This window comes from Prionailurus viverrinus, chromosome A2 (assembly GCF_022837055.1).
Source record: "Prionailurus viverrinus isolate Anna chromosome A2, UM_Priviv_1.0, whole genome shotgun sequence".
NCBI classification, from domain to species: Eukaryota; Metazoa; Chordata; class Mammalia; order Carnivora; family Felidae; genus Prionailurus; species Prionailurus viverrinus.
In genome coordinates, this window is record NC_062562.1 from 4,431,476 (window position 1) to 4,453,521 (window position 22,046).

The window sequence follows — 22,046 nt, forward strand, 5'->3', positions numbered from 1 at the left end:
CTCCTTTCCTTCCTCCTCTGTCCTCCCCACCCCGCCATCAGCCCCCACCCCCGTGGGGCCCGTGGAGCAAAAGCCACAGTCACTTCCTGAAGGCAGCGGCCCAGCTCAGGTCCCACTCGCCCTGTGGCCCATCACCCGCCTGTAGCCATGGTGAGTGAACCCCCAACCCTAGGAGAGCCCCCCCCCCCCCGCCGCCACTGGCCACAGGCAAGGGGTGCTGTGGTTGGAGACTGGAGGGCATATTCCAAGAGGTGAGTGGTAGAGGGGCTAGGAAAGGCACCCAGGTAAACAGCAATGACCACCGCAGAGGCCCAGAGGCGGGAAGCGGCCGGGACTCACTGCTGGGACAGCCGGGGCTCCAAGGGGCCTATGGCCCAGGCTGAGGTTTCGACTTTAACAGGAGGAACAGGTCAGCATGAAAAGCAGGCTGGTAACAGGAGACCAGCGTGAACACAGGGGCTTCCTATGGGTGACAAAGTGGGTCACGTACCCACTGCCCACCCTGCACCCCAGCAGTCACCCAAGTTATGACCCGCTGATCCTGATTTCTCTGGTCCTGTGGGTCACCCAGGGAATCCTTGGCCCCACCCTCCCGGAGGGGGGCTTTAATAGAGGTACTTCAGGCCCCGGGCGGGAGTCACTACCTTTCCTCGTTCTCGGGATAGGGAAAGTGAGGCACAGACAAGAGAGCAAAGTCCACAGGGTTCTGCCCTGCCCCCACCCCCACTCCCCAATCTCCTAGGCCCCGGGGTGAAGCCAGGATTGGGGGCCTGCAGCAGGGCCACGTCTGGTCAGAGCCGGCCTGGCCTGTCCGCCTGTGTCTGTGACAGAGGGTACGGGGCCGGTCAGACTAGGTGTGCCAAGGTGCACGTGCCTGTGCTGCCGCTTGGGCCTGCCTGCTGGTCAACTGCGAGTGCCCTGACCGTCAGCAAAGGGTGTGTGGGACCGTGACCCTCAGCCCACATCTGCCGCCGGGCCTCTGTGTCTCTATGTGTCTTTCTTCACGAGGCTTGTGACAGACTGGACGTAGCTGAGTATACGCCTTTGTGTATATTTATTTCTGCCGAGCCCCCACAGTGTGCCAGGCACTGGAAGGAGAGCAACGAATGAGCCGAGTCCCTGACCTGCCACGGGGTCTGGGGAGGGTAGAGCGAACAAAAAAACAGAACAGTCAGGGCACATTTATGGAACAGTGGCAAATAAACTCTGTGATACTTTGCAGCAAGTACTAAAAGTAAAATGCAGGTCAGGGGGATGGGGAGGACCGGGAGGGGAAGGGGGGAATCGATTTTTTTTTTTTAATATGGGTGGTCTAGGAGGAAGGCCTCTCTAGTAAGGAAGTATCAGAGATGTGGTGCCCGGGTGGCTTAGTCGGCTGAGCATCCAACCTCATCTGGTTCCTGAGTTTGAGCCGCGCGTCGGGCTCTCTGCTGTCACACACAGCCTGCTTCAGATCCTCTGTCCCACTCTCTCTGCCTTTCTCTCTCAAAAATAAACATTTTTTAAAAAAAGAAGAGAAATTATCACGAGCAGAGACCTGGAGGTGGAAGAGGCGAGAAGCAGGCCATGGGGAGAAGTGTCACGGGCAAGGGGGCAGGACAAAGGCCCAAGACACTGGGGGACGGGAGGGGGGAGGGCGAGGGGGACGAGGAGGTGGCCAGGCGAGGAAGGATCCAGGTAGGGGAGGCCAATGGACGGTTCAGGACCTTCATGAGGTCTTTGACTTTTACCGTGGGGAAATAAAGGGACATTGCTGGATTCTGAGCAGAGGGGATTCCTCTGGTTGCTGTGGGGGCAGGGCCTGGCCAGAGATGAGACTGGGGGGCCTCTGGTTGCTGTGGGGGCAGGGCCTGGCCAGAGATGAGACTGGGGGGCCTCTGGTTGCTGTGGGGGCAGGGCCTGGCCAGAGATGAGACTGGGGGGCAGTGGGGGGGGGGGGGCAGGAGACCCAGGAGGAGGGCCTGGGTTCCTCCAGCCCGCATGACAGTGGTACAGGCAGTGACAAGTGGCTGCATTCTGGATGTATTCTGAAATCAAAACAGAAGTTTCTAGGAACGGGGTATCTCAAGGACACCTGCAAGGCACCACCAACTGAGGGGGGACTGGGGGAGCAGCAGGCTGTGGGGGAGCAGCAGGAGCCTGGGTCCTGATGGGGGTGAGCCTGGGGGTACATATGCAGTGCCTAAGGGGTCAGGGCTCCGGGGAGCCTGGAGACAAATGTGGGAGTCCTCAGCCAACACTGGAGAGAGCCAAGGACACAGTCAGGGGAAGAGAAGTTGGCAGAGAGTCCCTGCCTGACTCTGGCTCCATGTTCCTTAGGGGAGCCATCAGGACTTCCGGAGCCTTCAAGCAAAGTTCCAGGCCTCTCAGCTCGAGACCAGTGAACTCCCCAAAAAACCGCTGAAGCCTGAGTTCCACAAACCCCTAAAGAAGCTTCCAACAGCTGAGCTAAGCGAGCACCCCAAAAAGCCCCCGCAGCCCGAGTTCAATGCAGTGCCCAGGAAGCCTTCGCAGCCCAGTTTCGCTGATCTGCCCAGGAAGCCCTCCAAACCCGAGTTCAGTGAACCCTCCAAGAAGTTCCCGCAGCTCGGGGCCCCTCAAAAGGCCTTGCCCCCCCCAGAGCCCAAATCCAGCGCCTTCCCCAAAAAGCTACAGCTGCCTGAGCCCAACGAGGCCACCCCAGACCCCTCACAGCCCAACTTCAGTACCCTCCCCAAGAAGCCCCCGCAGCCTCAGGTCGGTGAGCTCCTTAAGAAGGGCCTGCCGCAGCCTGAGTCCAGTGAGGTCCCTCAGACACCCCCCTGGAAGGTGGAGACTGGTGAGCCCCACCCCCACCCCTCAAAGCCTGACTTCAGTACCCTCCCGAAGAAGCCCCCACAGCCTGAGTTCGGTGGGCACCCCAGAAAGCCCCCGCAGCCTCAGGTCGGTGAGCTCCCTAAGAAGTGCCTGCCACAGCCTGAGTTCAGTGAGGTCCCTCAGACACCCCCCTGGAAGGTGGAGACTGGTGAGCCCCACCCCCACCCCTCAAAGCCTGACTTCAGTACCCTCCCCAAGAAGCCCCCACAGCCTGAGTTCGGTGGGCACCCCAGAAAGCCCCCGCAGCCTCAGGTCGGTGAGCTCCCTAAGAAGTGCCTGCCGCAGCCTGAGTTCAGTGAGGTCCCTCAGACACCCCCCTGGAAGGCTGAGTCCAGTGAGCCCCACCCCCACCCATCACAGCCTGACTTCAGTACATTTCCCAAGAAGATCCCAGCCCCTCAGCTGAGTGACCTCCCCAAGAAGCTCCTGCACCCTGATTTTGGAGACCTCACCAGGAGGTCCTCAGAGCCGGAAGTCAGTGTGGTTCCCAAGAGGCCACGGCAGTCCGAATTCAAAGCACCTTCCAAGAAGCCCCTGCAGCCCGAGCCGGGGGGCCTCCCCAGGGTGGCCTCAGAGCCTGAGTTTGGCCTACTCCCCAGCAAGTTCCTGCAGCCTGAGTGCCAGGGGCCCCCCCGCAAGTTCTCACAGCCCGAGCCCAGTGCTCTGCCCAAGAAGCGCCCGCATGCCGAGTTCTTTGGTGATCTTCCCAGAAAGCCCCCTCTCCCTGGCTCTGTTTCGGAGAGCTCGCTCCCCACTGCTGTCACAGGCCCCGGCCCCAGGCTCCCACTCAGTCTCACTCACAGTGGACGGTCGAGGCTGGGCCTCAAACAGGGCCACCCGCCCCGGCGGAGGCCTCTGCCCCCTGCCAGCAGCCTGGGACCCCCTCCAGCCAAGCCCCCGCTGCCCCCAGGCCCCAGGGACGTTCAGAGCTTCCGGAGAGCCGCAGCTGCAGCCACAGGTGGGTCCACAGGTGGGTCGCGGCGGCCCAGGCAGAAAGCCGGGGAGAGGCTCCCGCCAGGGCCCGCCTCCCTCCCGCTCTCCTCCCCCCACAGCTCTGAGGAGGGCTCGTTCGGCCGCTGCCATCCACTTCCAGGAGCAACAGACGAAAGACATCCCGCAGTGAGTGTGGGGGGCAAGCGGCCCCGGCACAGGCCCGAGGCCGCAAGAGGCCCTCATCTCAGGTATCTCTGCAGGGACCAGGATGAGATCTACGAGCTGTATGACGACGTGGGGCCCACGGACCACTCCGGCCCCAGCGGCGAGGGCAGAGGTTTGTGGGTGGTGGGGCCGAGCCCTCAGCCAGACCCTCCGCCCAGGCACCTGGGGACCATCCCTCGCCAGGGCATATTCTGCCGAGCTGCTGGCGTGAAGCCAAGTGACCACCCGTCTCCCCGGCAACACTGAGGGAGAAAGCAGAGAGCAGGAAAGGCCCTCCGGAAAGGTCGGACCAGCCTCTGGTGGGCGGAGCAGCCAGTGGGTATGGTGTGGCCAGGAGTGCGGCCGGGGCGGTGGCAGAGGGGCGAAAGAGCCGAGGAAGACTGCGAACAAGGACTTGGTGGTGTGTGAGCCACCAGGCGGGTGAGAGCGAGCCCACGACGCGGATGAGGCCCGCGTTTCGAGCCCAACGCCTGGGTGCAGAGCCAAGGCACCCTGAGCTGGGGACAAGGGGTCAGGTTCCACACAGACCTGTTGTGTCGGAGGTGCTTGCGGGACTCGGGCCTGAACTCGGGCACGGGCTGGAGACGGAGACCCCTGAGCCTGTGGTCCTCGATACTCTGTGCTCCGGGGTCCCAAAAGTCCCCTTTTCTCCCTTCTCCCAAGTCTCCGCTCCGAGAGAGCAGGAGGACGGTGGAGGCGACCCAACGTGTCCAGTCCACCGCAGGGTCAATGCCTTCACCAATTTCGAGTGGGGGGAAAAAAAGCGGCTTCCGTGCAGGCACTCTACGTGCATGTCACTGACCCTGCACGACCTCCCACCCACCCCCAAGGCCACATCATGCCCGTTTTACAGATGTGGAAGCCTGACCCACGTAACCTGCCCCAGCTCATTGTCAGTACACAGGAGCCCAGGTCCTGTGGTCCCGGTTCCCCCACCCCACCTTTGGAAGGGCTTCCTACAGGGCAACTTTGTATTGGGGGTGCCTTTGGGATGCGCCCGCTTCCTCCCCACCAGCCCCCGCACCAGGTCTGCTGCCAGCACTCCTCCTTCCCGAGCCCCTCCTGCTTCTCCCGGGCTTTCTTCAGGGGCTGCTTGCAACACCCCTCTGTTAGCAGAGCTTCCTGGCAGGGCCCCTCCTGCTTCCGCTCCAGTGAGCCTCCCGTGGCTGGGGTTTGGGGGCCGCTCTTCGGGACAGGGACATGGGGAGAGAGGGGGTGACTCTGGTAACCGTCCAGCAGCCTTGCAGGCATGGCCCGCCCCCGTCCCCAGCCCCAAACCGGCCAGGCACATCCCCACCTCTGCTCACCATCCCTGCCAGTGGACAACTGTCTCTCCCCATTCCGGGTCAGTCGTTCTTTGCGATTCCAATCAAATACACTTCCCAAATCTTTCCCTTCTCAGACACCGTCGGGGGGGGGGGGGTGGGGGGGGAAGACGACGACTCACTGTTAGTACCGATTGTTCCAAAGGCTACTTGGCCTTTCCAAGTCTAGCCTCCCACTCTGCCTCATTCTGGAGCGGTGGCGGCCCTCCTCCAGAGGTTCCTCGCACAGCAGGGGGCTTCCCTGGAAGGTGCTGGGGCCAGACCTAGGTGGTCCCAGGAACTGAAGGGGCCATCCTCAGAGCCCGCCTTACTTGTGTGGCCTGATTTGGGGTCCCACTGCCAGGGAGCTTGGGCTACGGGTGTGCCAGGGGGGTAGGGGCCCCGGAGTGCCTCCGGGAGGAATGGAAGCAGCGGGAGGGAGTGTCCTGGGTAAGACTATGGATGGCACCATCCGAGCACCAGGCCAAGGAGGCCGGAGTCTGAAGTGAAAAGGCGGGGGCTTCAGGTTCTGGATCCTTCACTCAACTGGTACTCACGAGGCTCTCGCTATAAGCCAAACCCTCAGTCAGCAGGCTCCTGCCTGGAAGGCTGGTAGTTTGCCCGGAAGTCAACCCTGACCTGGGAGACTCACAGTACAGTCTCAGCAGCAGCCAGGCCAGTCCAAGAACCCCACCCCACCAGCCCCTTCGCAGATGCCCACTTCATTTGCTCAAGGATATGCTTTCACCTTATGTTTGACCCAAATCCCATGACAATTCCCAGAAGCCAGCCTACCCTAGGAGACAGACATGAAATAGCCTCAAAAGCCCACAGACAAATCCTCCCTCTACCATTTACCAGCTGCATGACCCGGGAGCAGACCGCTTTACCCCTCTCTGAGCCCTGATTTCCCTCCTCAGCCAGCTGGGAATGACTGTATTGCCCGCTACGAGGAAGGTTGTCATGAGGGTTGGAAGGAGTTACTGTGGTGAACGATTTCAGCCTTGCCGATCATGCAGTAACAGTTACGAAAATGAAAGGCAATGCACTAGAACTCACAACCCAGGAAAAAGGCCTGGGGAGAAGATGGGCCGGTGGGCAGGGGGAGGGTTGGGAGGGGACTGACGTCCTGAGAACTGACACAGGGAAGGCTCCGTTCCCCATCAACCCACCAGGGTTGAAAGGGAGGCCTAGCCCAAGAGTCCCTGCCCTAACTCAGTGTTCTCCCCGCTCCCAGATGGGGTGCCATCTACCCAGCAAACCCCCAGGCCGCCACAAGACCCAGAGCTCAGGTACCACAGGGCAAAGGGTGTGTGTAGAACAGGGTGGGGCCGAGGTCTGGGAGGTCAGGAAGGGGACGGGGGTGGGGTGGGGGGCACATCTTGCTCAGGACCCTCCAATTCCTCAGGAAGGAGAAGGCCCCCCAGCCACAGCAGTTGCCACCTGCAGACCTTAAGTCTCTGAAGCAGATCCGGAAGGCAGAGAAAGCCGAGAGGGAGTTCCGGAAGAAGTTCAAGGTGTGAACACCACAACTCTGTGAACAGGAGCCCTGGGAGATCTGGCAACAGCCCTAGGTGACCAAAGCCCTGGGGCGACAGCACAAAACAAAAGCTCTAACTTCTCCCTCCCCAGTTTGAGGGGGAGATAGTGATTCAGACAAGGATGATGATCGATCCCAACGCCAAGACGCGTCGCGGGGGTGGCAAGTACCTGGGGATCCGGCGTGGGGAGATCCTAGAGGTGATCGAGTTCACCAACAAGGATGAGATGCTGTGCCGGGACACCAAGGGCAAATGTAAGTCAGGCCAGAAAGTCCTAGGGAAACGGGCCACCACCAGCGCCGGGAGCTCACCTATTCCACTTTTTTTTGCAGATGGCTACGTGCCCAGAACAGCTCTACTGCCCCTGTGAGTACTGACTGGCCCTGGCTGGGGGTGGGGGGTAGGGGGCTGGCCAACGGGCCGAGGTGACCCTTACTGACCAAGCCGTACTTTCCGCCAGGGAAACGGAGGTGTATGACGATGTTGGCTTCTAGGGTATGTAGATGCTCTAGGTGGGCTGGAAGGGATCACGGTGCCTGGAAGGAGGTAACCCCTCCCACACACCCCGTTTCCCCACGGGGCTGCTATCTACTTGGGGGGGGGGGGCGGGTGGGCAATGGAAGTCACCCTCCCTTCCTTGGCAGACCCTCTGGAGAGCCATCCATTCCCCAGGGGACAGTAAGGCCCACAGGTGTGGGTACCCAGGACAACCTGCCCGCCCAGCCACCTGCTAAACCAGGAGCCTTGGATCCCAGCTTGGCAGTCACAGAACCATCCAGGCTGGTGCCTGACTGCATGCATGAACCACATAAAGCTCCTATTTAAAGCGATCTCTGCCTCTTGTCTTTTCTTTCTCCCCTGACTGGCACCCAATGGAGACATGATCTCCTTGGGGGTCTGTGAAGTCGACCCTGTACCCCCACCGTCTCACCCATCAGGGATAAACACCAGGAGAAGTGTGACGAGGAGGTGACAGCAAGGGTAGGACGCCACATTCAAACACGACAAGCAGTGGCTGCAGCTCCACGCGGGCTGCCAACAGCTGTCTAGCCCAAGTGGACCTATGTATGAGGTCACATCCTGGTGGACGGGGGAGGGGTGACCCAGTTCTGACAGAGCCCAGGTATCACGCTCCGCCTGAGCTGCTACAGGACTAAACATACTCAGAAACTCACACCCTGCCTGGTCTGTGGTAGCTAAGAGACACTGCCTTGGACTGAACGTATATACCCACCCCCCCCCCCCAACACACACAAGTTTCCACCTTGAAAGCCTAATGCCCAATGTGATGGTATGTGGGGGGTGAGTGGAACTGGTGTCTTTATAAAAGAGGAATGAGAAGCCTTCTGTCCCTTCCCACCATGTTGAGATTATAGCTACAAAGTGTCGTCTATGAACCACGATCAGGTACCCTCGCCAGACATGGAATCTGCTAGTGTTTTGATCTTGGACTTCCCAGTCTCCAGGACTGTGGGAAATAAACGTCTGTGTTTAAGCCGCCCAGTTTATGGTACCTTTGTTATAGCGCCCGAAGTAGACTACGACAAAAGCCAAACTGGAAATGAGCCTGACACGATGTCTACGCCCCCAAGAGGAACTGTAAGCGAGGAGGGGGGATGGCGGCTTTCAGAACCACTAACATCCAAGTGCATGCCAGCACTGGAGAATCCAAGTCCGCTCAGTTTCCAGAGAGTTCTCCTGAAGTGGCCGAGGCCCATGTCCTCCCCCCATCGGCATCCACACACAAAGCAAGGATGGGGATGCGACCCCCAGTGGCCAGAGCTCCAAGGGTAGAAGGAAGACTGGTTCTAGCTCCCCAAACCTCAGGTGGATGCCCCACAACACACACGCAAAAAGCAAGCGTCTTTTCAGGAACTGGTATTTATTATCAAAGTCATATTCGATGTCAACAAGATGCCACAACTACAAAAAAAATTGCGCACATTGCAATCTCAATGCAAACAGTCAAATGGAACCCCAGTCATTAAAAAAGTAATTCAAATTACCCCAAAAAGCAACTGAATTTTTTAAACATCTTTATACATCCAGCCAACAAATTAAAATGGTTAACAAGAAAAAATACAAATTCAGAGGTCTGGTATCGATGTTTAAAAAAGGCAACTGCTTAAGCATTTCTATCAATTCGAACATCAATCTCTCGGCCACTCAGCTTCATCCCATTCATCATCCGGCAGGCTCTCTCAGCCACCTCTGGCGACTCAAACTTAACCACACCGCACCCCTTGGACTTCCCGTTCTCCATCTTGATGTCGGCATACAGCACGTGGCCTGGGCACAGGGAGGGAAGAAGAGACCACAACTCATCAGGCAAACCCAGAGCTCAGCCTCAGTCTGGGCTCCACTCAGTCCAGATCACCTGTTGGATTTCGGTGGACAGAGTCAAAAGGGAGAGAGGCCCTGGCACATGAATGCTCAGAACGCAGCAGCCGGAACCCAGAGACGATGGCCCTCAAGCCACGTCGCCATTCTTCTGCCAAAGGACAATAATCGGACCGGCCCGTGACAAGACCTCCTGGCAGCTTCACACGCGCATACCCTTACGCTCGAGAGAGTCAAAAGGGGGGCCGTGTGCAGCCAACTTTATAGGTGAATTTTGCAGAGGCTTGGGCTTCAAGACCCCACACCACATTTGCAAGGCCATCATGATACAATGGACACTCTGTACTGTTCAGATATAAGCTGCATCCTAATTAGGAAGTGGGTTTCACATATTTATTCAAGCACTGATTAAGCATCCAGGTATGTGTCAAGCACCATGAAACAAGTCTGTAAGGGGGAAGAGCAAAGGACAGGACCATGCAGCCTGTGCTAAGGGACCCACGTTTCTAGGGCCATTAACTCAGCCTGAGGGAAGGTCAACATCTCCAGGGCTTCTCAGCAGAAAGTTCTGAAAGACCTCCACCAGAAGGCAGACTCTTGCCATCACAGCTCGAAATAAAGCACTTCTGAAAAATGGCACTTGCAACTCAGGGTTCAGGGACAGGAAGGAGAGAGGAGATGAAAGAGGAGGGACTAAGTTGCAAAGGGGCTGGTGAGTTTCTCTTTTGGCAGCCGGGTACCTCCGGGCCTCTCAGGCCGGAGAGCAGCATGATCCAATCTGACTTTTCAGACTGCCTACTGTACAATGCAGAAACTGAGGAGTGGGGAGAGGGCACGAGGGCGTGCTATGGCTCAACAGCTGCCCCAAGAGAAGAACCAGGAGAAGCAGCAAAGTGGTGCAATCTGAGCCAACACTGAAACAGGAAATGAGTAAAGACGCTGAGGAAGCCTTGACCCAGCAAACTGCCCAGACTCCCGGCTTAGGCCTGGGGCTCCCACTTGACAGGGTTAAAAAAACAGAGGTGATGTGAGTGAGGGGCAGGGGTTCACCCGGTGACAACTTCACTTCCTTTTGGCCACAAAGCGAACCAAATGGGTGGCCTGGTGTGCCGGGAAACCAGAGCCCCTAGGCCTCATTCTCTCTCTCTCTCTCTCTCTCTCTCTCTCTCTCTCTCTCTCTCACACACACACACACACACACACACACACACACACACACACACTCACTCACTCACTCACTCACTCACCCCTGGGAACTCCTGGGCAAGTGCTCTCTGAGGCATGAACCAACAGTGCTGTGGTAGAAAGCCACCTCATCTCAGATCAGTATTTGTTTTATTCAGCTTTGTCACTTAGAAGCCATGTGACTTTGGGAACGTGACTGCCTGACTCATCTGTAAAATGGGGACATCACCTCCTTTCAAAAACCATAGAAGAATGAGGTTGAAATGAGAACACAGGTGAGAAGTGTCTGACACATAAAAGGAAACCCAACAGCTGGCTTGATTATCTGCACGGGCAGAAAAATGGCAAGTCCCATCAGTCGCGAGTCATGGCAAGTGGCAGTGAAGACCAGGATGGGAGCTTTGCTTCACCCCTCAAATGCATCACTAACAAGCTAAGACTTCGGAGGCCGCAACACACGGAAGCACCTAGAAAGCCTTTTCTCAAACACTTACCACATTCGTTGAATTTGTCTTTTAGCATCTTCCATGTAAAGTCAAATGGGAGCTAAAGGGAAAAGGAGAAACCGATGAGTGACACAACCAAATCCTAACACCCTAAATGCATAAACCTCAGGGTCTCTTGGGGGCGGGGGAGTGGTTCTTGTTGCACCAAGAAACATCTCAAACTGAGATGATCAGCAGAGAACAAAACAAGCCTGCCTGGAATGAGGTTCTAAACCAGCACACCAAGTACACTTCCTTGTTCAACGTGCAGAAAATGCAGTCGCCTATGGTGAGCGGCCCACAGACCACTCGACAGTAGCTGAAGGTGGTCAATCTGGTAGAAAGAGAATTTAGATACAGCCCTTTATCCCTCGGTCTGCCACGCCCAGGTACAGCGGCCCTTCAAGCCAAGGGAATCAAGCAGCTAGGGTTCCTGAGCTCACGGTCGGTTCCACCCAGCAGTCCGAGAAGCCCCGGCTCCAGCTGCACACATACCGCGTGCTCTTACGTTCTGCCCTGATCCTACCAGCACCAACCTCTGGGGACAGTGGCAAGGTGGCCTTCTGCGCTGCTACTCCGCTCCCCTCCTGGGGGCACCCCCGTGACTTCGACCCGCCCCCTCCCCCTCTGTGCGTACCACCACCAAGAATCTGCCCCAGAGCCACTTACATTTCTCACAAATATCTGGCAGGCCTTCCTGGCCACCCCAGGAGCATGGCCTCCAGCTCCGCCAAAGGAACCTGCGAAGCTTCCTCCAAAGTTGCCTCGCTCCATCTCGATGGCGCGGTCAAAGCTGGCACCGCCACCGCCACCCATGGCCAGGCCCATGCGCTCAATGCCAGCGCCTAGGGCCGGACCCATGGCAGGACCCATGCGCTCCAGGCTGTTGGCGCCCATGCGCTCCAGGCCCATGCGCTCGAGACTGTTGGCGCCCATTCGCTCCAGGCCCATGCGCTCCAGGTTGTTGGCGCCCATGCGCTCCAAGCCGGTGGCCATGCGATCCATCACAGGGCCCATGCGCTCCAGGCCAGCCCCCATGCCTGCGGGCACCATGCGCTCCATGCTGAGGCCCATGCGCTCGATGGCAGGGCCCATCCGCTCCACACCAGAGCCCATGCGCTCAATGGTCTGGCCCACGCGGTCGATGGGCGCGGCCATGCGCTCGAGGCCAAAGCCCATGCCGGCACCCATGCGCTCCACTCCGGAGCCGATGCGCTCCATGGTCTGGCCCATGCGCTCGATGCTGGAGGCCATGTGGTCGAGGCCCAGTGGGCCCATACGCTCGATGCCCGAGCCCATGCGCTCAACTGAGCCCATGCGGTCCATGACCAGGCCCATGCGCTCAATTTCGGAGCCCACGCGATCCATGCCATGGCCCAGGCCTGCGCCCATGCGCTCCATGCCGGCACCCCCAATGCGGTCAATGCCAGGGCCCATCCTCTCGATCCCAGGGACACTGCCTCCACCTCCACCTGAAACAAGGACACAAAACACAGGCAAATATCAGGGACTTGCACACTATGTGCACACACCACGCCAGAAAGGTGACCTGGGTACAGAGACCGGGGCACTCCACAAACTCAACCACAGTTCAGGGATTAAATCCCACGACAATTTATCATGAGACACCCCTCAAATGTGGACAACTGTTAAGGCAGGGTAGCGAGGACACCATTCTTCCTATTTCTGTGCCACAGCTGAAATTTCCATAATAAAATTTAAAAAGGGAAAAAAATCCACCCTGGAGCACCTGTGTCAAAAAACGTTCTCCACATTACTTCGGAAGTTCTAGAACTCGTAAACTAGCTCTGTGAGCCACGGTGGTCAATTTCAGAGAACCTGAGCTCTTCCCACCACCAGACACTGAGAAATGCTCTCGAGGGAGGAAGCTCCAAAACCCCCACTCAGTCAGCCAGTGTAATGGATTTACTTGAATTGTATGAATTGTATGGGACAACTCAAATCCCTCACCACCTTTGTCCTCTCCCAGCTCCTCCCTCTCTCAGATGCATGCTGGTGGCCGGTCTGGCTGAACTTCCTTAGCACCTCTAGGCATAAAGAAGCTAGGATACAGCCACATAATTACTAAGAGATAAAGAAAACAAACACCAGTAGAGATCCTCTATGTCTAGACGAACAGCCAGCCACTTCCGGGGAACCTTACTCTGTGAGGAAAACCACTGAATGACTTGTGTGTAACTACTCTGCTGGCTTTCAAGGAAAGAAGTCGATGGCACCGCAGAGTGGATTCTACAAACAGCCTCAGATCAGTTCTCAGTGCCATGGTTCAGCTGGACACATGCTGACAGGTCCCTGCCAGCAGGACCCTGTGACGGCTGATAACTCTGGACAAGGAGGGAGGGTCTGGCTCCACCACCAAGGCCACTGCCCACCACTTTTCCACATGCAGAGCCTAAGGATCCCCCCTCACCTCACCACCACCAGCACCACCTGCCTGTGATGAAGGGCAGCTGAGCCCACAGCCAGCCCATTACTGATCCGAGCAGCCCGGTGCAACATGTAAATCAAGAGGAAACTCAGTTTCTATAAGTGAGTCTCTAACGGACAGAGTGACCTCGCGTCACTCCACTTCTCCATGCCCGTTTCCTTAGTAGCACTTAATAACAGCACACCAAGGGGCAAAACATAAACACGGTTTTACAAATATTGACTTCCAAAGCAGAAATTTCTTAGGAACTATTTTTTTTTAAAAAGTAAGATAACTGGAAAGGGTAGGCAGCATGCTCAAGAGGATCAGAAACCAGGCTGACTCCCCGGATGCCAACAGTAGCAGAGAACTAGGAAAAAACGGTGCCCACGTGGAGTTCTAGAATCAGCACACCACAGAAATAACCAGCAAGTGGAGTAACCAAGGAAATGTCAAAACACTCAGAGCCATGGGTGGGGGAAATCAAGCTGAAAAAGTACATTTAGTTTTCACTACCCATTAAAAAAAAAGCACATTAGTGGAAGCATATATTCCAAAATGTTTACAATACTCATCACAGGGCAGCGCAATTGCAGAGATTTACTTTCTTTATACTTTTTTGAATCTTAGTAAGAGTACATATAAATACTTTAATAATTATTTGTTAGGTATGGAAGTAGTAGGCTTTTGTAATTAAGTATTTACTTTTAGGAATTTGTAATTTTATAGTATTTAAAACAAACCCCCAAATTACACGGACATTGTAACGACAATGGCCAATGCTTACATAGCACTTAGTAGGTACACTTTTCTATGCATTAATTCATTGACTCTGCACAACAACCCCATGAGGTAGGTACCATTATATTCCCATTTTACAGTATGGAAAACAGAGGTTCAGTAACTTGCCAAATGTCACACAGCTAGGAAGAGACAGAGCTGGTTCCCACCCAGGCAGTCTATTTTAGAGCCCGTGCTTTTCACCACTACACTCTACTATCCCCGTTAATAACAGCCTATTCTAAAAATCAAAACATCAAAACTAAGCGTTTCCTACCTCCTCCCTGCTTTGCAATGATCTCTCCTCTCTTCAGTGCATTACTTAGGATTTCTAAGGAAATCAGGAAGAAAAAAAAATTAGCCAAATTTCTCTATGGTAACAGAAACTTGTTTATTACAGATTCCAGAGTAAGAATATTACTAATTTAAAAATAAAACAAGGGACAGGGGAAGGGGTTAAGAAATACACACACAGAGACAAGATCATTTTACTGGAAAACTGTTAAGTCCTTGATGATGGGTCATGATATTAGGATCCCATGTAGCTCCAGAGTCTGAGGCCCAGTTGGCAACACCATCTGGGAATGCATCCAGCAGAGCTAAGGAAGACCAGTGTGCACCAATGAACTGAAACCGAGGAAGTCAGAGCAAGAATGGGGCCAGCAGCAGTTTTCTCAAGCAGTCCAGACCCTCAGCGCTCACACTGAAGCCTGCGCTCATCCTCCCAGATGCAACCAACACCTCACGGTTGTCCTTCGGAGCAAACTAAAGCTGTAGTTACTTACACCCGCTGCCCAAACCCTGAAACGCGGCAGCAACCGCCCGCAGCACCGAAGCGTGACCTCATTAAGTCGTGCAGGGACTCCAGCAAGCTGAGCCCACCAGCCCCACCTGGAAGGAGCTGGGGGTGATGCTGACTAAAGTGACAAAGCTTCGGGAAAATAAAACCCCCAACACATCCAAAACTCATCCAACACCTCGTCCAAAGGAGAAAACACCGTCGCCTGCTTGCCAACAATTCATCCGAACCTTTAAAGTCTGTCTGCACATCTCATTTTAGGCCCATGACCGCAGAGAGTAACCCTGAGCCCACAGCTGTTTCTGGTGCTACCTGCTAAAGGAAGGACACAGGGAAGCACACACCTCCAGCCTGCAAGCACAGGGCTCACTTATTCCTCCGTGACACCTGTGATCCTGCTCAGCATACCCAGGCCTAGGTTCACCTTCCTAAAACGGCACTTAGATCAAACTATTCCTGCACACATCCTTCACCATCAGCCCACCACTGATTTAAAGAGAAAGGAAAAATTCTTTTCATGGGCAAAGACCTCCCTGTCCTATGACTTGAACCTGTTCTCCCCACCGCAGGTAGACCCTCACCTCCAAACCTCTGCATCTGATGCTGTCAGCCCTCTTTATCTGCCAGCACACCCTCTACCTATGCTGAACCCTCTCAGACACCCAGCCCCTCCAGCTCAAACCACATCTCCTGCACTCATCTTTTTGTATTCCTGCTTGGATCCCATGCTCTCTGAACAGAGCACTTCTATCAACCACCGAGAGCAGTGCTTTTTCAAATCTTAACACAGAGAGAAAACGATCACCTTTGGGTGGTGCTCACATGGCTGCCAAGGGCCAAGGAACCAACATTTCCACTGGCACCCTCACCAGGCCTCTTCTACCGGAGGGGCCTCTGGTGCTGCCCTGCGCCACCGGGCATCACCTCCACAGCTGCCATCACCTCCTTCGAGATCAAGAAACACACAACTATCTCCCTGTACCACCAAGTACAGTGGCCTGCAGAAACCAGGGCAAAGATCTACTGCCTTGATAGAAGGGACAATGAATGGGGAGGCCCTACAGAAAATACCACCAAAATGATTCCACTTGCGGCGGGGGATCAAGAACTGAATATAAAAACAAACAAAACAAAAAATCCTAGTCTGAAAACCCAACTTAAACTTATTTGGTACAAACACGCTTTTACTAAAGTGGGTCTGACCACAAGGAGCAACAGAAATTCCAGAACAAAGCCCTCTGCTCCTGCCCCTGTCACTGTGCGAGGCCTCAGCACAGAGAGACAAGGGAGGGACGGCAAAGGAGCAGGAGACAGCAAGGCCTACAAGATGACACTTCTATTCAGGTCAGGACAGAAGACTCTCCTGCTGCCACGAGAAGTAACGACCTCACCAGATCCACCTCCCGCACCTCTGCGAGAAACGAGGTGAAGGCTGCCAGCCTCACCACGGAGGTGAGAGGCACCACAGAGGGGCAAAGGATTAAAGGCTCAGGGCAGGAACAAGTGCCTGTGGGAGCAAAGCCATGTGCCATCTTGTTCTTCTCACCTCAGTATCCACAAATCGCTACTTGCAGCCAAAGGACTGTAAGTTTTCACATGTTTTTTGAACTACCCAGCCATTCTTGGGGCACCTGGGTGGCTCAGTCGGTTAAGTGTCCAACTTCAGCTCAGGTCATGATCTCGTGGTTGGTGAGTTCAAGCCCCGCATCAGGCTCTGTGCCGACAGCTCAGAGCCTGGAGCCTATTTCAGATTCTGTGTCTCCCTCTCTCTCTGACCCTCCCCCGCTCACACTCTGTCTCTCTCTCTCTCTCTCAAAAATAAATGTCAAAAAAAAATTTTTTTTTTAAATAAAAAAAATAAGTAAAAACAAAACACCCGGCCATTCCATGACACAAAAAGCAAAGCCAGTCAGACAGTAAGAAACTTTTAACACTCCTAGTCTCATACAGATTATGAATTCATCCCCCAAATTCTACAAATTTGAAATAATCTAGAATAAAGTTATAGACAGTCATATCAAACATACAAAAAAAAGGGGCGCCTGGGTGGCGCAGTCGGTTAAGCGTCCGACTTCAGCCAGGTCACGATCTCGCGGTCCGTGAGCTTGAGCCCCGCGTCAGGCTCTGGGCTGATGGCTCGGAGCCTGGAGCCTGTTTCTGATTCTGTGTCTCCCTCTCTCTCTGCCCCTCCCCCGTTCATGCTCTGTTCTCTCTGTCCCAAAAATAAATAAACGTTGAAAAAAAAAAAAATTAAAAAAAAAAAAAAAAAAAAAAGTAAATGTCACTACCCGCCTGGTAAGACACAAGAAAGTCAGTCCTTCCAGCTACCTCATATGCAGGGAGGGAAAAAGAAATAGAAGTCTCCCCAAACTCAGAGTAAAAGGAAAACAGTTTCTAATAGTTCCTGGTTTCCATGGAGAACACAAACACAAAGAGGATGGGAGTCCCAGAGATAATCCACAGAAGAATCTTGTCTCACTGATGAACTGGATGATGAATCTTTCTACAGACTTCATAAATTCCAAGAATACAACTAACACAAACAAAATAAAAAGGAGCTTAAAACCTCACACCTAACTCAATGGGTCCCCTAAAGCTGAGTCCTCTGCGGCAGCCACCTAGCAGCCTCACACCTGCACAGAATGAGAAGCAGGTAAACATGGGGGAAGAGTGCGGACCGATGCTCCAACTCTGCTTGGACAGAAACAAACTTAACAGTGCAGAAATGGACAATCTCTTTGCGTCATACTAACGAAGAACTAAGCTGACAGATTCTCAGAAACATCTAAACTCAAAACAGCAGGGAGGGGAGAGACACTCCGGGCAATGCAACCAAAACTGAAACGGAAGTTTCTCTGCACTTAGGCCCAATACTCCAGGCCTTCCAGCACCAGAACACGTCTCTAGTTCCCTGAGGCCTCTTGTAAAGGCACCAGCAATCACACCACACCATCCGCCAACTAGAGCACCATGGCGCCCTGGACAAGGGGACTCACATCCCGCTCGGCAGGGCCTCAGAAGCCACTACCGCACTAGATAGCCAGTGCTGTGTAAATGCAGCAGCTTTAACTCCCTCGGCAAGCAAACACCTTATACCGATGCAGCCAAAGAAGCCATTTGAAAAGACTATAAAGGAAGATGGTGCAATTGATACGAATAAAAAATTCAAGGACCAAAAGCTTTTACCTAAGTCCAGAAAACAATGTTTTAAAAGACGATGGAAAGATAGCGGACTCTGCTTAAGAAAGAACCTCTGAGCTGAGCATGAGCCCCGCTCACGTGGGGCCTTCTTACCCAAGCCTCTGCCATGGGGCTGTCCAGAGCTTCGAAACATTCCCATCTTGTTTCTGGCAAAGTCTCTCTCAAATTCTCCACCCAAGCCACGCTCCATCTCTGTGGAAGAAATCATTACCCTAGGCCTTTCCAGGAATCCCTCTGTGCTTTAGACATGAATAAAACAAATTACAGGCACACAGCAGCCAGCACCAAGTCAGCACGCTTACTTTTTCTAGGAGAAACTATCACTCATCCCTTATTCCTTACAAAGGTCCCCTCAACCTCAAGTGAGTCCCTGCAAACCACCTACCTTCAACCCACCAAAGACTAACAGATGACTTTCGTTACAGTCACACGGTGGCTACACCAAGCCACTACAGCAATGGGCTGCATCCACGCTGTGTCACAGGAAGCAGCAGCTACAGCTCTCGGTTACTTCCCAAGCACCCCGCCCCACCCACAGCATTCTGGGGGGTGCCAGCAGTCCACGGAATCCACCCAACAGCCTGCTCACCTCTATCACCCTCCACCATCATGGCCCCTTTACAAAGAAACCAAGGCTCAAATGACTTAGTAACCTGACCAAGACCACCTGCCTGCTATGGGATGAGGCAAAGGCTGGAACCTATAAGCCCAATGCAAAAACCCAAACTCTCCTAACACAAGCACATCCAAGGAGAATCCAGAAACATCCCTGCAGTATAACATGCCTTCTCCAAGATCAACTGTAGTGGTCTCCTCTACACAAGGACACTGGTAACTTCATTACTTTTTTCTACATTCACAGCAAGAGTTACATTTTGCAATGCCTTTAAAAACAAAACAAAACAAACAAAAAAAAAAACAGGGGCACCTGGGTGGCTCAGTTGGTTAAGCATTCGACTTCGGCTCAGGTCATAATCTCACAGTTCATGAGTTCAAGGCCTGCATCGGGCTCTGTGCTGACAGCTCAGAGCCTGGAGCCTGCTTCGGATTCTGTGTCTCCCTCTCTCTCTGTCCTTCCCCCACTCACTCTCTCTCAAAAAAGGAATAAATGTTAAAAAAAAAAAAATTAAATTTAAAATAAAACAAAGGTCTTGGGGCTCCTGGGTGGCTCAGTCAGTTAAGCATCCAACTCCAGGTTTCAGCTCAGGTCATGATCCCACAGTTCGTGAGATCGAGCCCTGCATCCAGCTCTGTGCTGACAGCATGGTGCCTGCTTAGGATTCTCCTCTCTCTCTCAAATAGATAAACGTTACAAATTAAAAACAAAAACAAAAACAAAAAACCTAATTAATCTTGCTCCTTAGAAATCAGGCAAACAATCGCCTTCAATTGTGCAACTGCCAAAATTGGTTCTATGCAGCTCAAGCCCTTATACTTTCAATGAAATAAGTCTACTGAAGATGTGGAAGCAGGCTAGCACTATGAATTAGAAATGCCTCATTTAGCAATGGTAGACGTGCTATTCATAGTGTGAACAGACCCAACCGAAGGTCACAGGTTGGTGGCATGCCATCTGCTGAAAAGGTAACTAACTTGTGGGAGCTTGCATGTGGCAGGCATAGCAGAAGTCCCACACTGGCACCGTGACAGACAGAGCTCTGCGGCACTCCTTTAATCCCTATCATAAGGGCATGAAGACGGCAGCACTCTGCCCCCTGGAGATAAGGAAGTCATGTGCAGGCAGTAATAGGACAATGGCCTCAGAAGTCATCTTCCCAACTGTCAGCAGTCTCTGCAGTTCAGGGAACTCCCTGTGAATTACAATGTAATCCCCCCAAAATGGAAGTGTTTTCATTGTCAAATAGTGCATCAAATCATTGTTTGCGATTTGGTTTTTTAATCCGTAATTCCTAAGCATCCATTCTATTAGGACTTGACCTCTACTTTGACTGATTAGAAATCAGAATCTCAGGGCCAGTCTGATATCAGCACCTGTGACCAGAACAGATGGATCATAGTCGCCAATTAAATATTAAACCCAAAAACATCTTTATCAATTTCCCTCTGTGATTACGCTGACTCACTCAAATCCCAGAACACAGCTCAAGTGGAAGAAGTCCCTGTTCTCTGCTGTCGAGGATGACATGGAAGGACTGAGTATCTGTATGTGAGAACATCTAAGAGCACTGCATCTCAACACATCCTCCACTGTTGCTCCCCACGAGAATCTGCACTTGGAACCCTTTGATCACCAGGCTCAGAACTGTGGCTGCTGCCTTCCACCTGCCAGGTTACCAAGGACTTTGCCCACACAGCTCAGCACAGCCCCAGCTCACTTCCGTCCGTCCGCCCGCCTCTAAGTCACATCACTCCACTCCTCAGAGCAACAATGTTACCTCCTTCCTGAGGACTCATCTGTTTTGAGCAAACACTTTACCAAGCCAGACTCCTCCAACTCTTTTTATTAAAATTCCCATACACATTATGAACTATAGGCTGGCCTGAAAGCACCCTGCAAACTCAGGCCTTTGTCCCTTCATTCCTGACTACTGGTGAGGACTTCCCTACATCTTTTTATCATTATCTAGAACAAGACAACCCCACGGAGAAGGACAGTTTAGTCATGAGAAATATCTTTCTTTCCAGTTTGATAGTAAGGTCCATCCTAGTAAGACTCTCAATTGCTCTAATTCGATCTTCACATTACATGATACTGCAGGTCAGAAAAGAAACATTTACATGCAAATCTTCAATGACCTTCCTCAGGGAAGTTTATGTGTATAAGGGAAGCATCATCCCCACAGGTGGGGGTAAAAGAGTCCACCAACCCCTAGAGAATTTCAGAAAGACAGACTGTGGGGCTTCTCAAGGCACACTCTGCAGGCCCACTGAGGAGGGGCTGACGCCCACGCGGAAGGCAGTTCTGAAGGGCAGGATCCGCCAGATACCGGGACCCATCTCCCAATATCACTAGCCATGTGACCTTAGGCAAGTCACTCTCCGGGCCTCAGTTTCTGATGAAATGGTGATAAAAGTACCTACAAATCATGTGGTTCTTGCAAGGACTGAACAAAACACACGGTTACAATGATAACTAACACCACTGAATTTCTGTTAAGGGGTCGAAAGGGATAGTAGATCTGAAATACACCAAAATTCTCACTATGGAAATGCTGAGCTAAATCACTGTCTCTGCTCACAACTCCAAGTTCTCAGAGCAGATGCTCATGAACTGACGCAGTCCAGCACTCCAGGAGAGAGATGAACTTGATCAAAAACTCCAAAGAAACTAAAACTAATCCCTCACACTTGAAGATGATTTTAAAGTGTGCAAAACATAACCACAAATGTGTCTACAGGATGCCTGCTAGTGCTGGAGGCAATAAAAAAGCTCTAGAATTTTCTGGGTAATTACTGGGGAGATTCAGAACACAGTTCAGTGGCTAAGGGGATTAACACTTACCTACCAGCAAGTCTAGCTTCTGAAATACAAACTTATGATTTCAAATAAGGCAATTCAAAGACACTGGATTCGTCAAGAAAAGTGGAAGGGGCAAATCTTATTCATTGAAAATGGGTGTGCTGCCTCACAGTCGCCCAGGAGACAACAACCAGCAGAGGGCAGGTGCACACAGGAAGGAAACCCAAGTCTTACCATTTATTCTGCCCATGTTCATCCCAGAGCCAAATCGACCCATGTTTTCCATACCGCCACCAAAAGGTCCCTCCATTCCTGCAAGAGATATCCACATTTGAGCACCATCCCAATGAGACCGCTCACACTCATCAGGAAAAGAAAGATGTTTTCGTGAGTTTCACTTTGGGTGTTTTCTGCCAGGAACTTCCTTACCAAGTGTAAGGACTTTGGGGGAAAAAATGCTAGTGCCCTTGCCTGGAAACCACCATCTTCAAAATGCTAATCTGATCCACCCCCTCAACAGACAAGTAAAAAGAGGCCCAGAGAGATGG

The 22,046-nt window shown here is 53.2% G+C and overlaps 2 protein-coding genes across 11 annotated transcripts in view; one reads left to right on the forward strand and one right to left on the reverse strand.

Moving 5' to 3' along the window:
• The first annotated feature begins 15 nt into the window (after window positions 1-15).
• On the forward strand, window positions 16-7,689 carry PRAM1 (PML-RARA regulated adaptor molecule 1). Of its 2 annotated transcripts, none has more exons than XR_007147008.1 (10): window positions 16-150; window positions 2,320-3,814; window positions 3,909-3,975; window positions 4,050-4,126; window positions 6,556-6,610; window positions 6,727-6,835; window positions 6,951-7,113; window positions 7,192-7,225; window positions 7,320-7,405; window positions 7,504-7,689. XR_007147008.1 is itself a non-coding variant. In XM_047833706.1 (10 exons), the coding sequence occupies exons 1-9, from the start codon at window positions 148-150 to the stop codon at window positions 7,351-7,353; spliced, it is 2,037 nt and encodes a 678-aa protein (XP_047689662.1). In that variant the 5' UTR covers window positions 16-147; the 3' UTR covers window position 7,354; window positions 7,504-7,689. The 2 variants fall into 2 exon arrangements, 1 of the variants encoding a protein (XP_047689662.1); XM_047833706.1 differs by having other exon boundaries at window positions 7,320-7,354.
• Window positions 7,690-8,724: 1,035 nt separating this feature from the next.
• The window catches only part of HNRNPM (heterogeneous nuclear ribonucleoprotein M), a 40,311-nt gene continuing 26,989 nt past the window's right edge, over window positions 8,725-22,046 (reverse strand). For 4 of the 9 annotated variants that reach the window (XM_047834643.1, XM_047834635.1, XM_047834630.1 and 1 more), the window contains 6 exons: window positions 21,733-21,810; window positions 18,171-18,269; window positions 14,355-14,408; window positions 11,539-12,341; window positions 10,879-10,930; window positions 8,725-9,148 (listed from right to left, as the gene is read on the reverse strand). In XM_047834643.1, the coding sequence (XP_047690599.1) occupies window positions 8,985-9,148; window positions 10,879-10,930; window positions 11,539-12,341; window positions 14,355-14,408; window positions 18,171-18,269; window positions 21,733-21,810 (1,250 nt within the window). In that variant the 3' untranslated portion in view covers window positions 8,725-8,984. The remainder of the gene's footprint in view (window positions 9,149-10,878; window positions 10,931-11,538; window positions 12,342-14,354; window positions 14,409-18,170; window positions 18,270-21,732; window positions 21,811-22,046) is intronic. The other 5 variants (XM_047834665.1, XM_047834651.1, XM_047834638.1 and 2 more) reach the window with 2 other exon arrangements.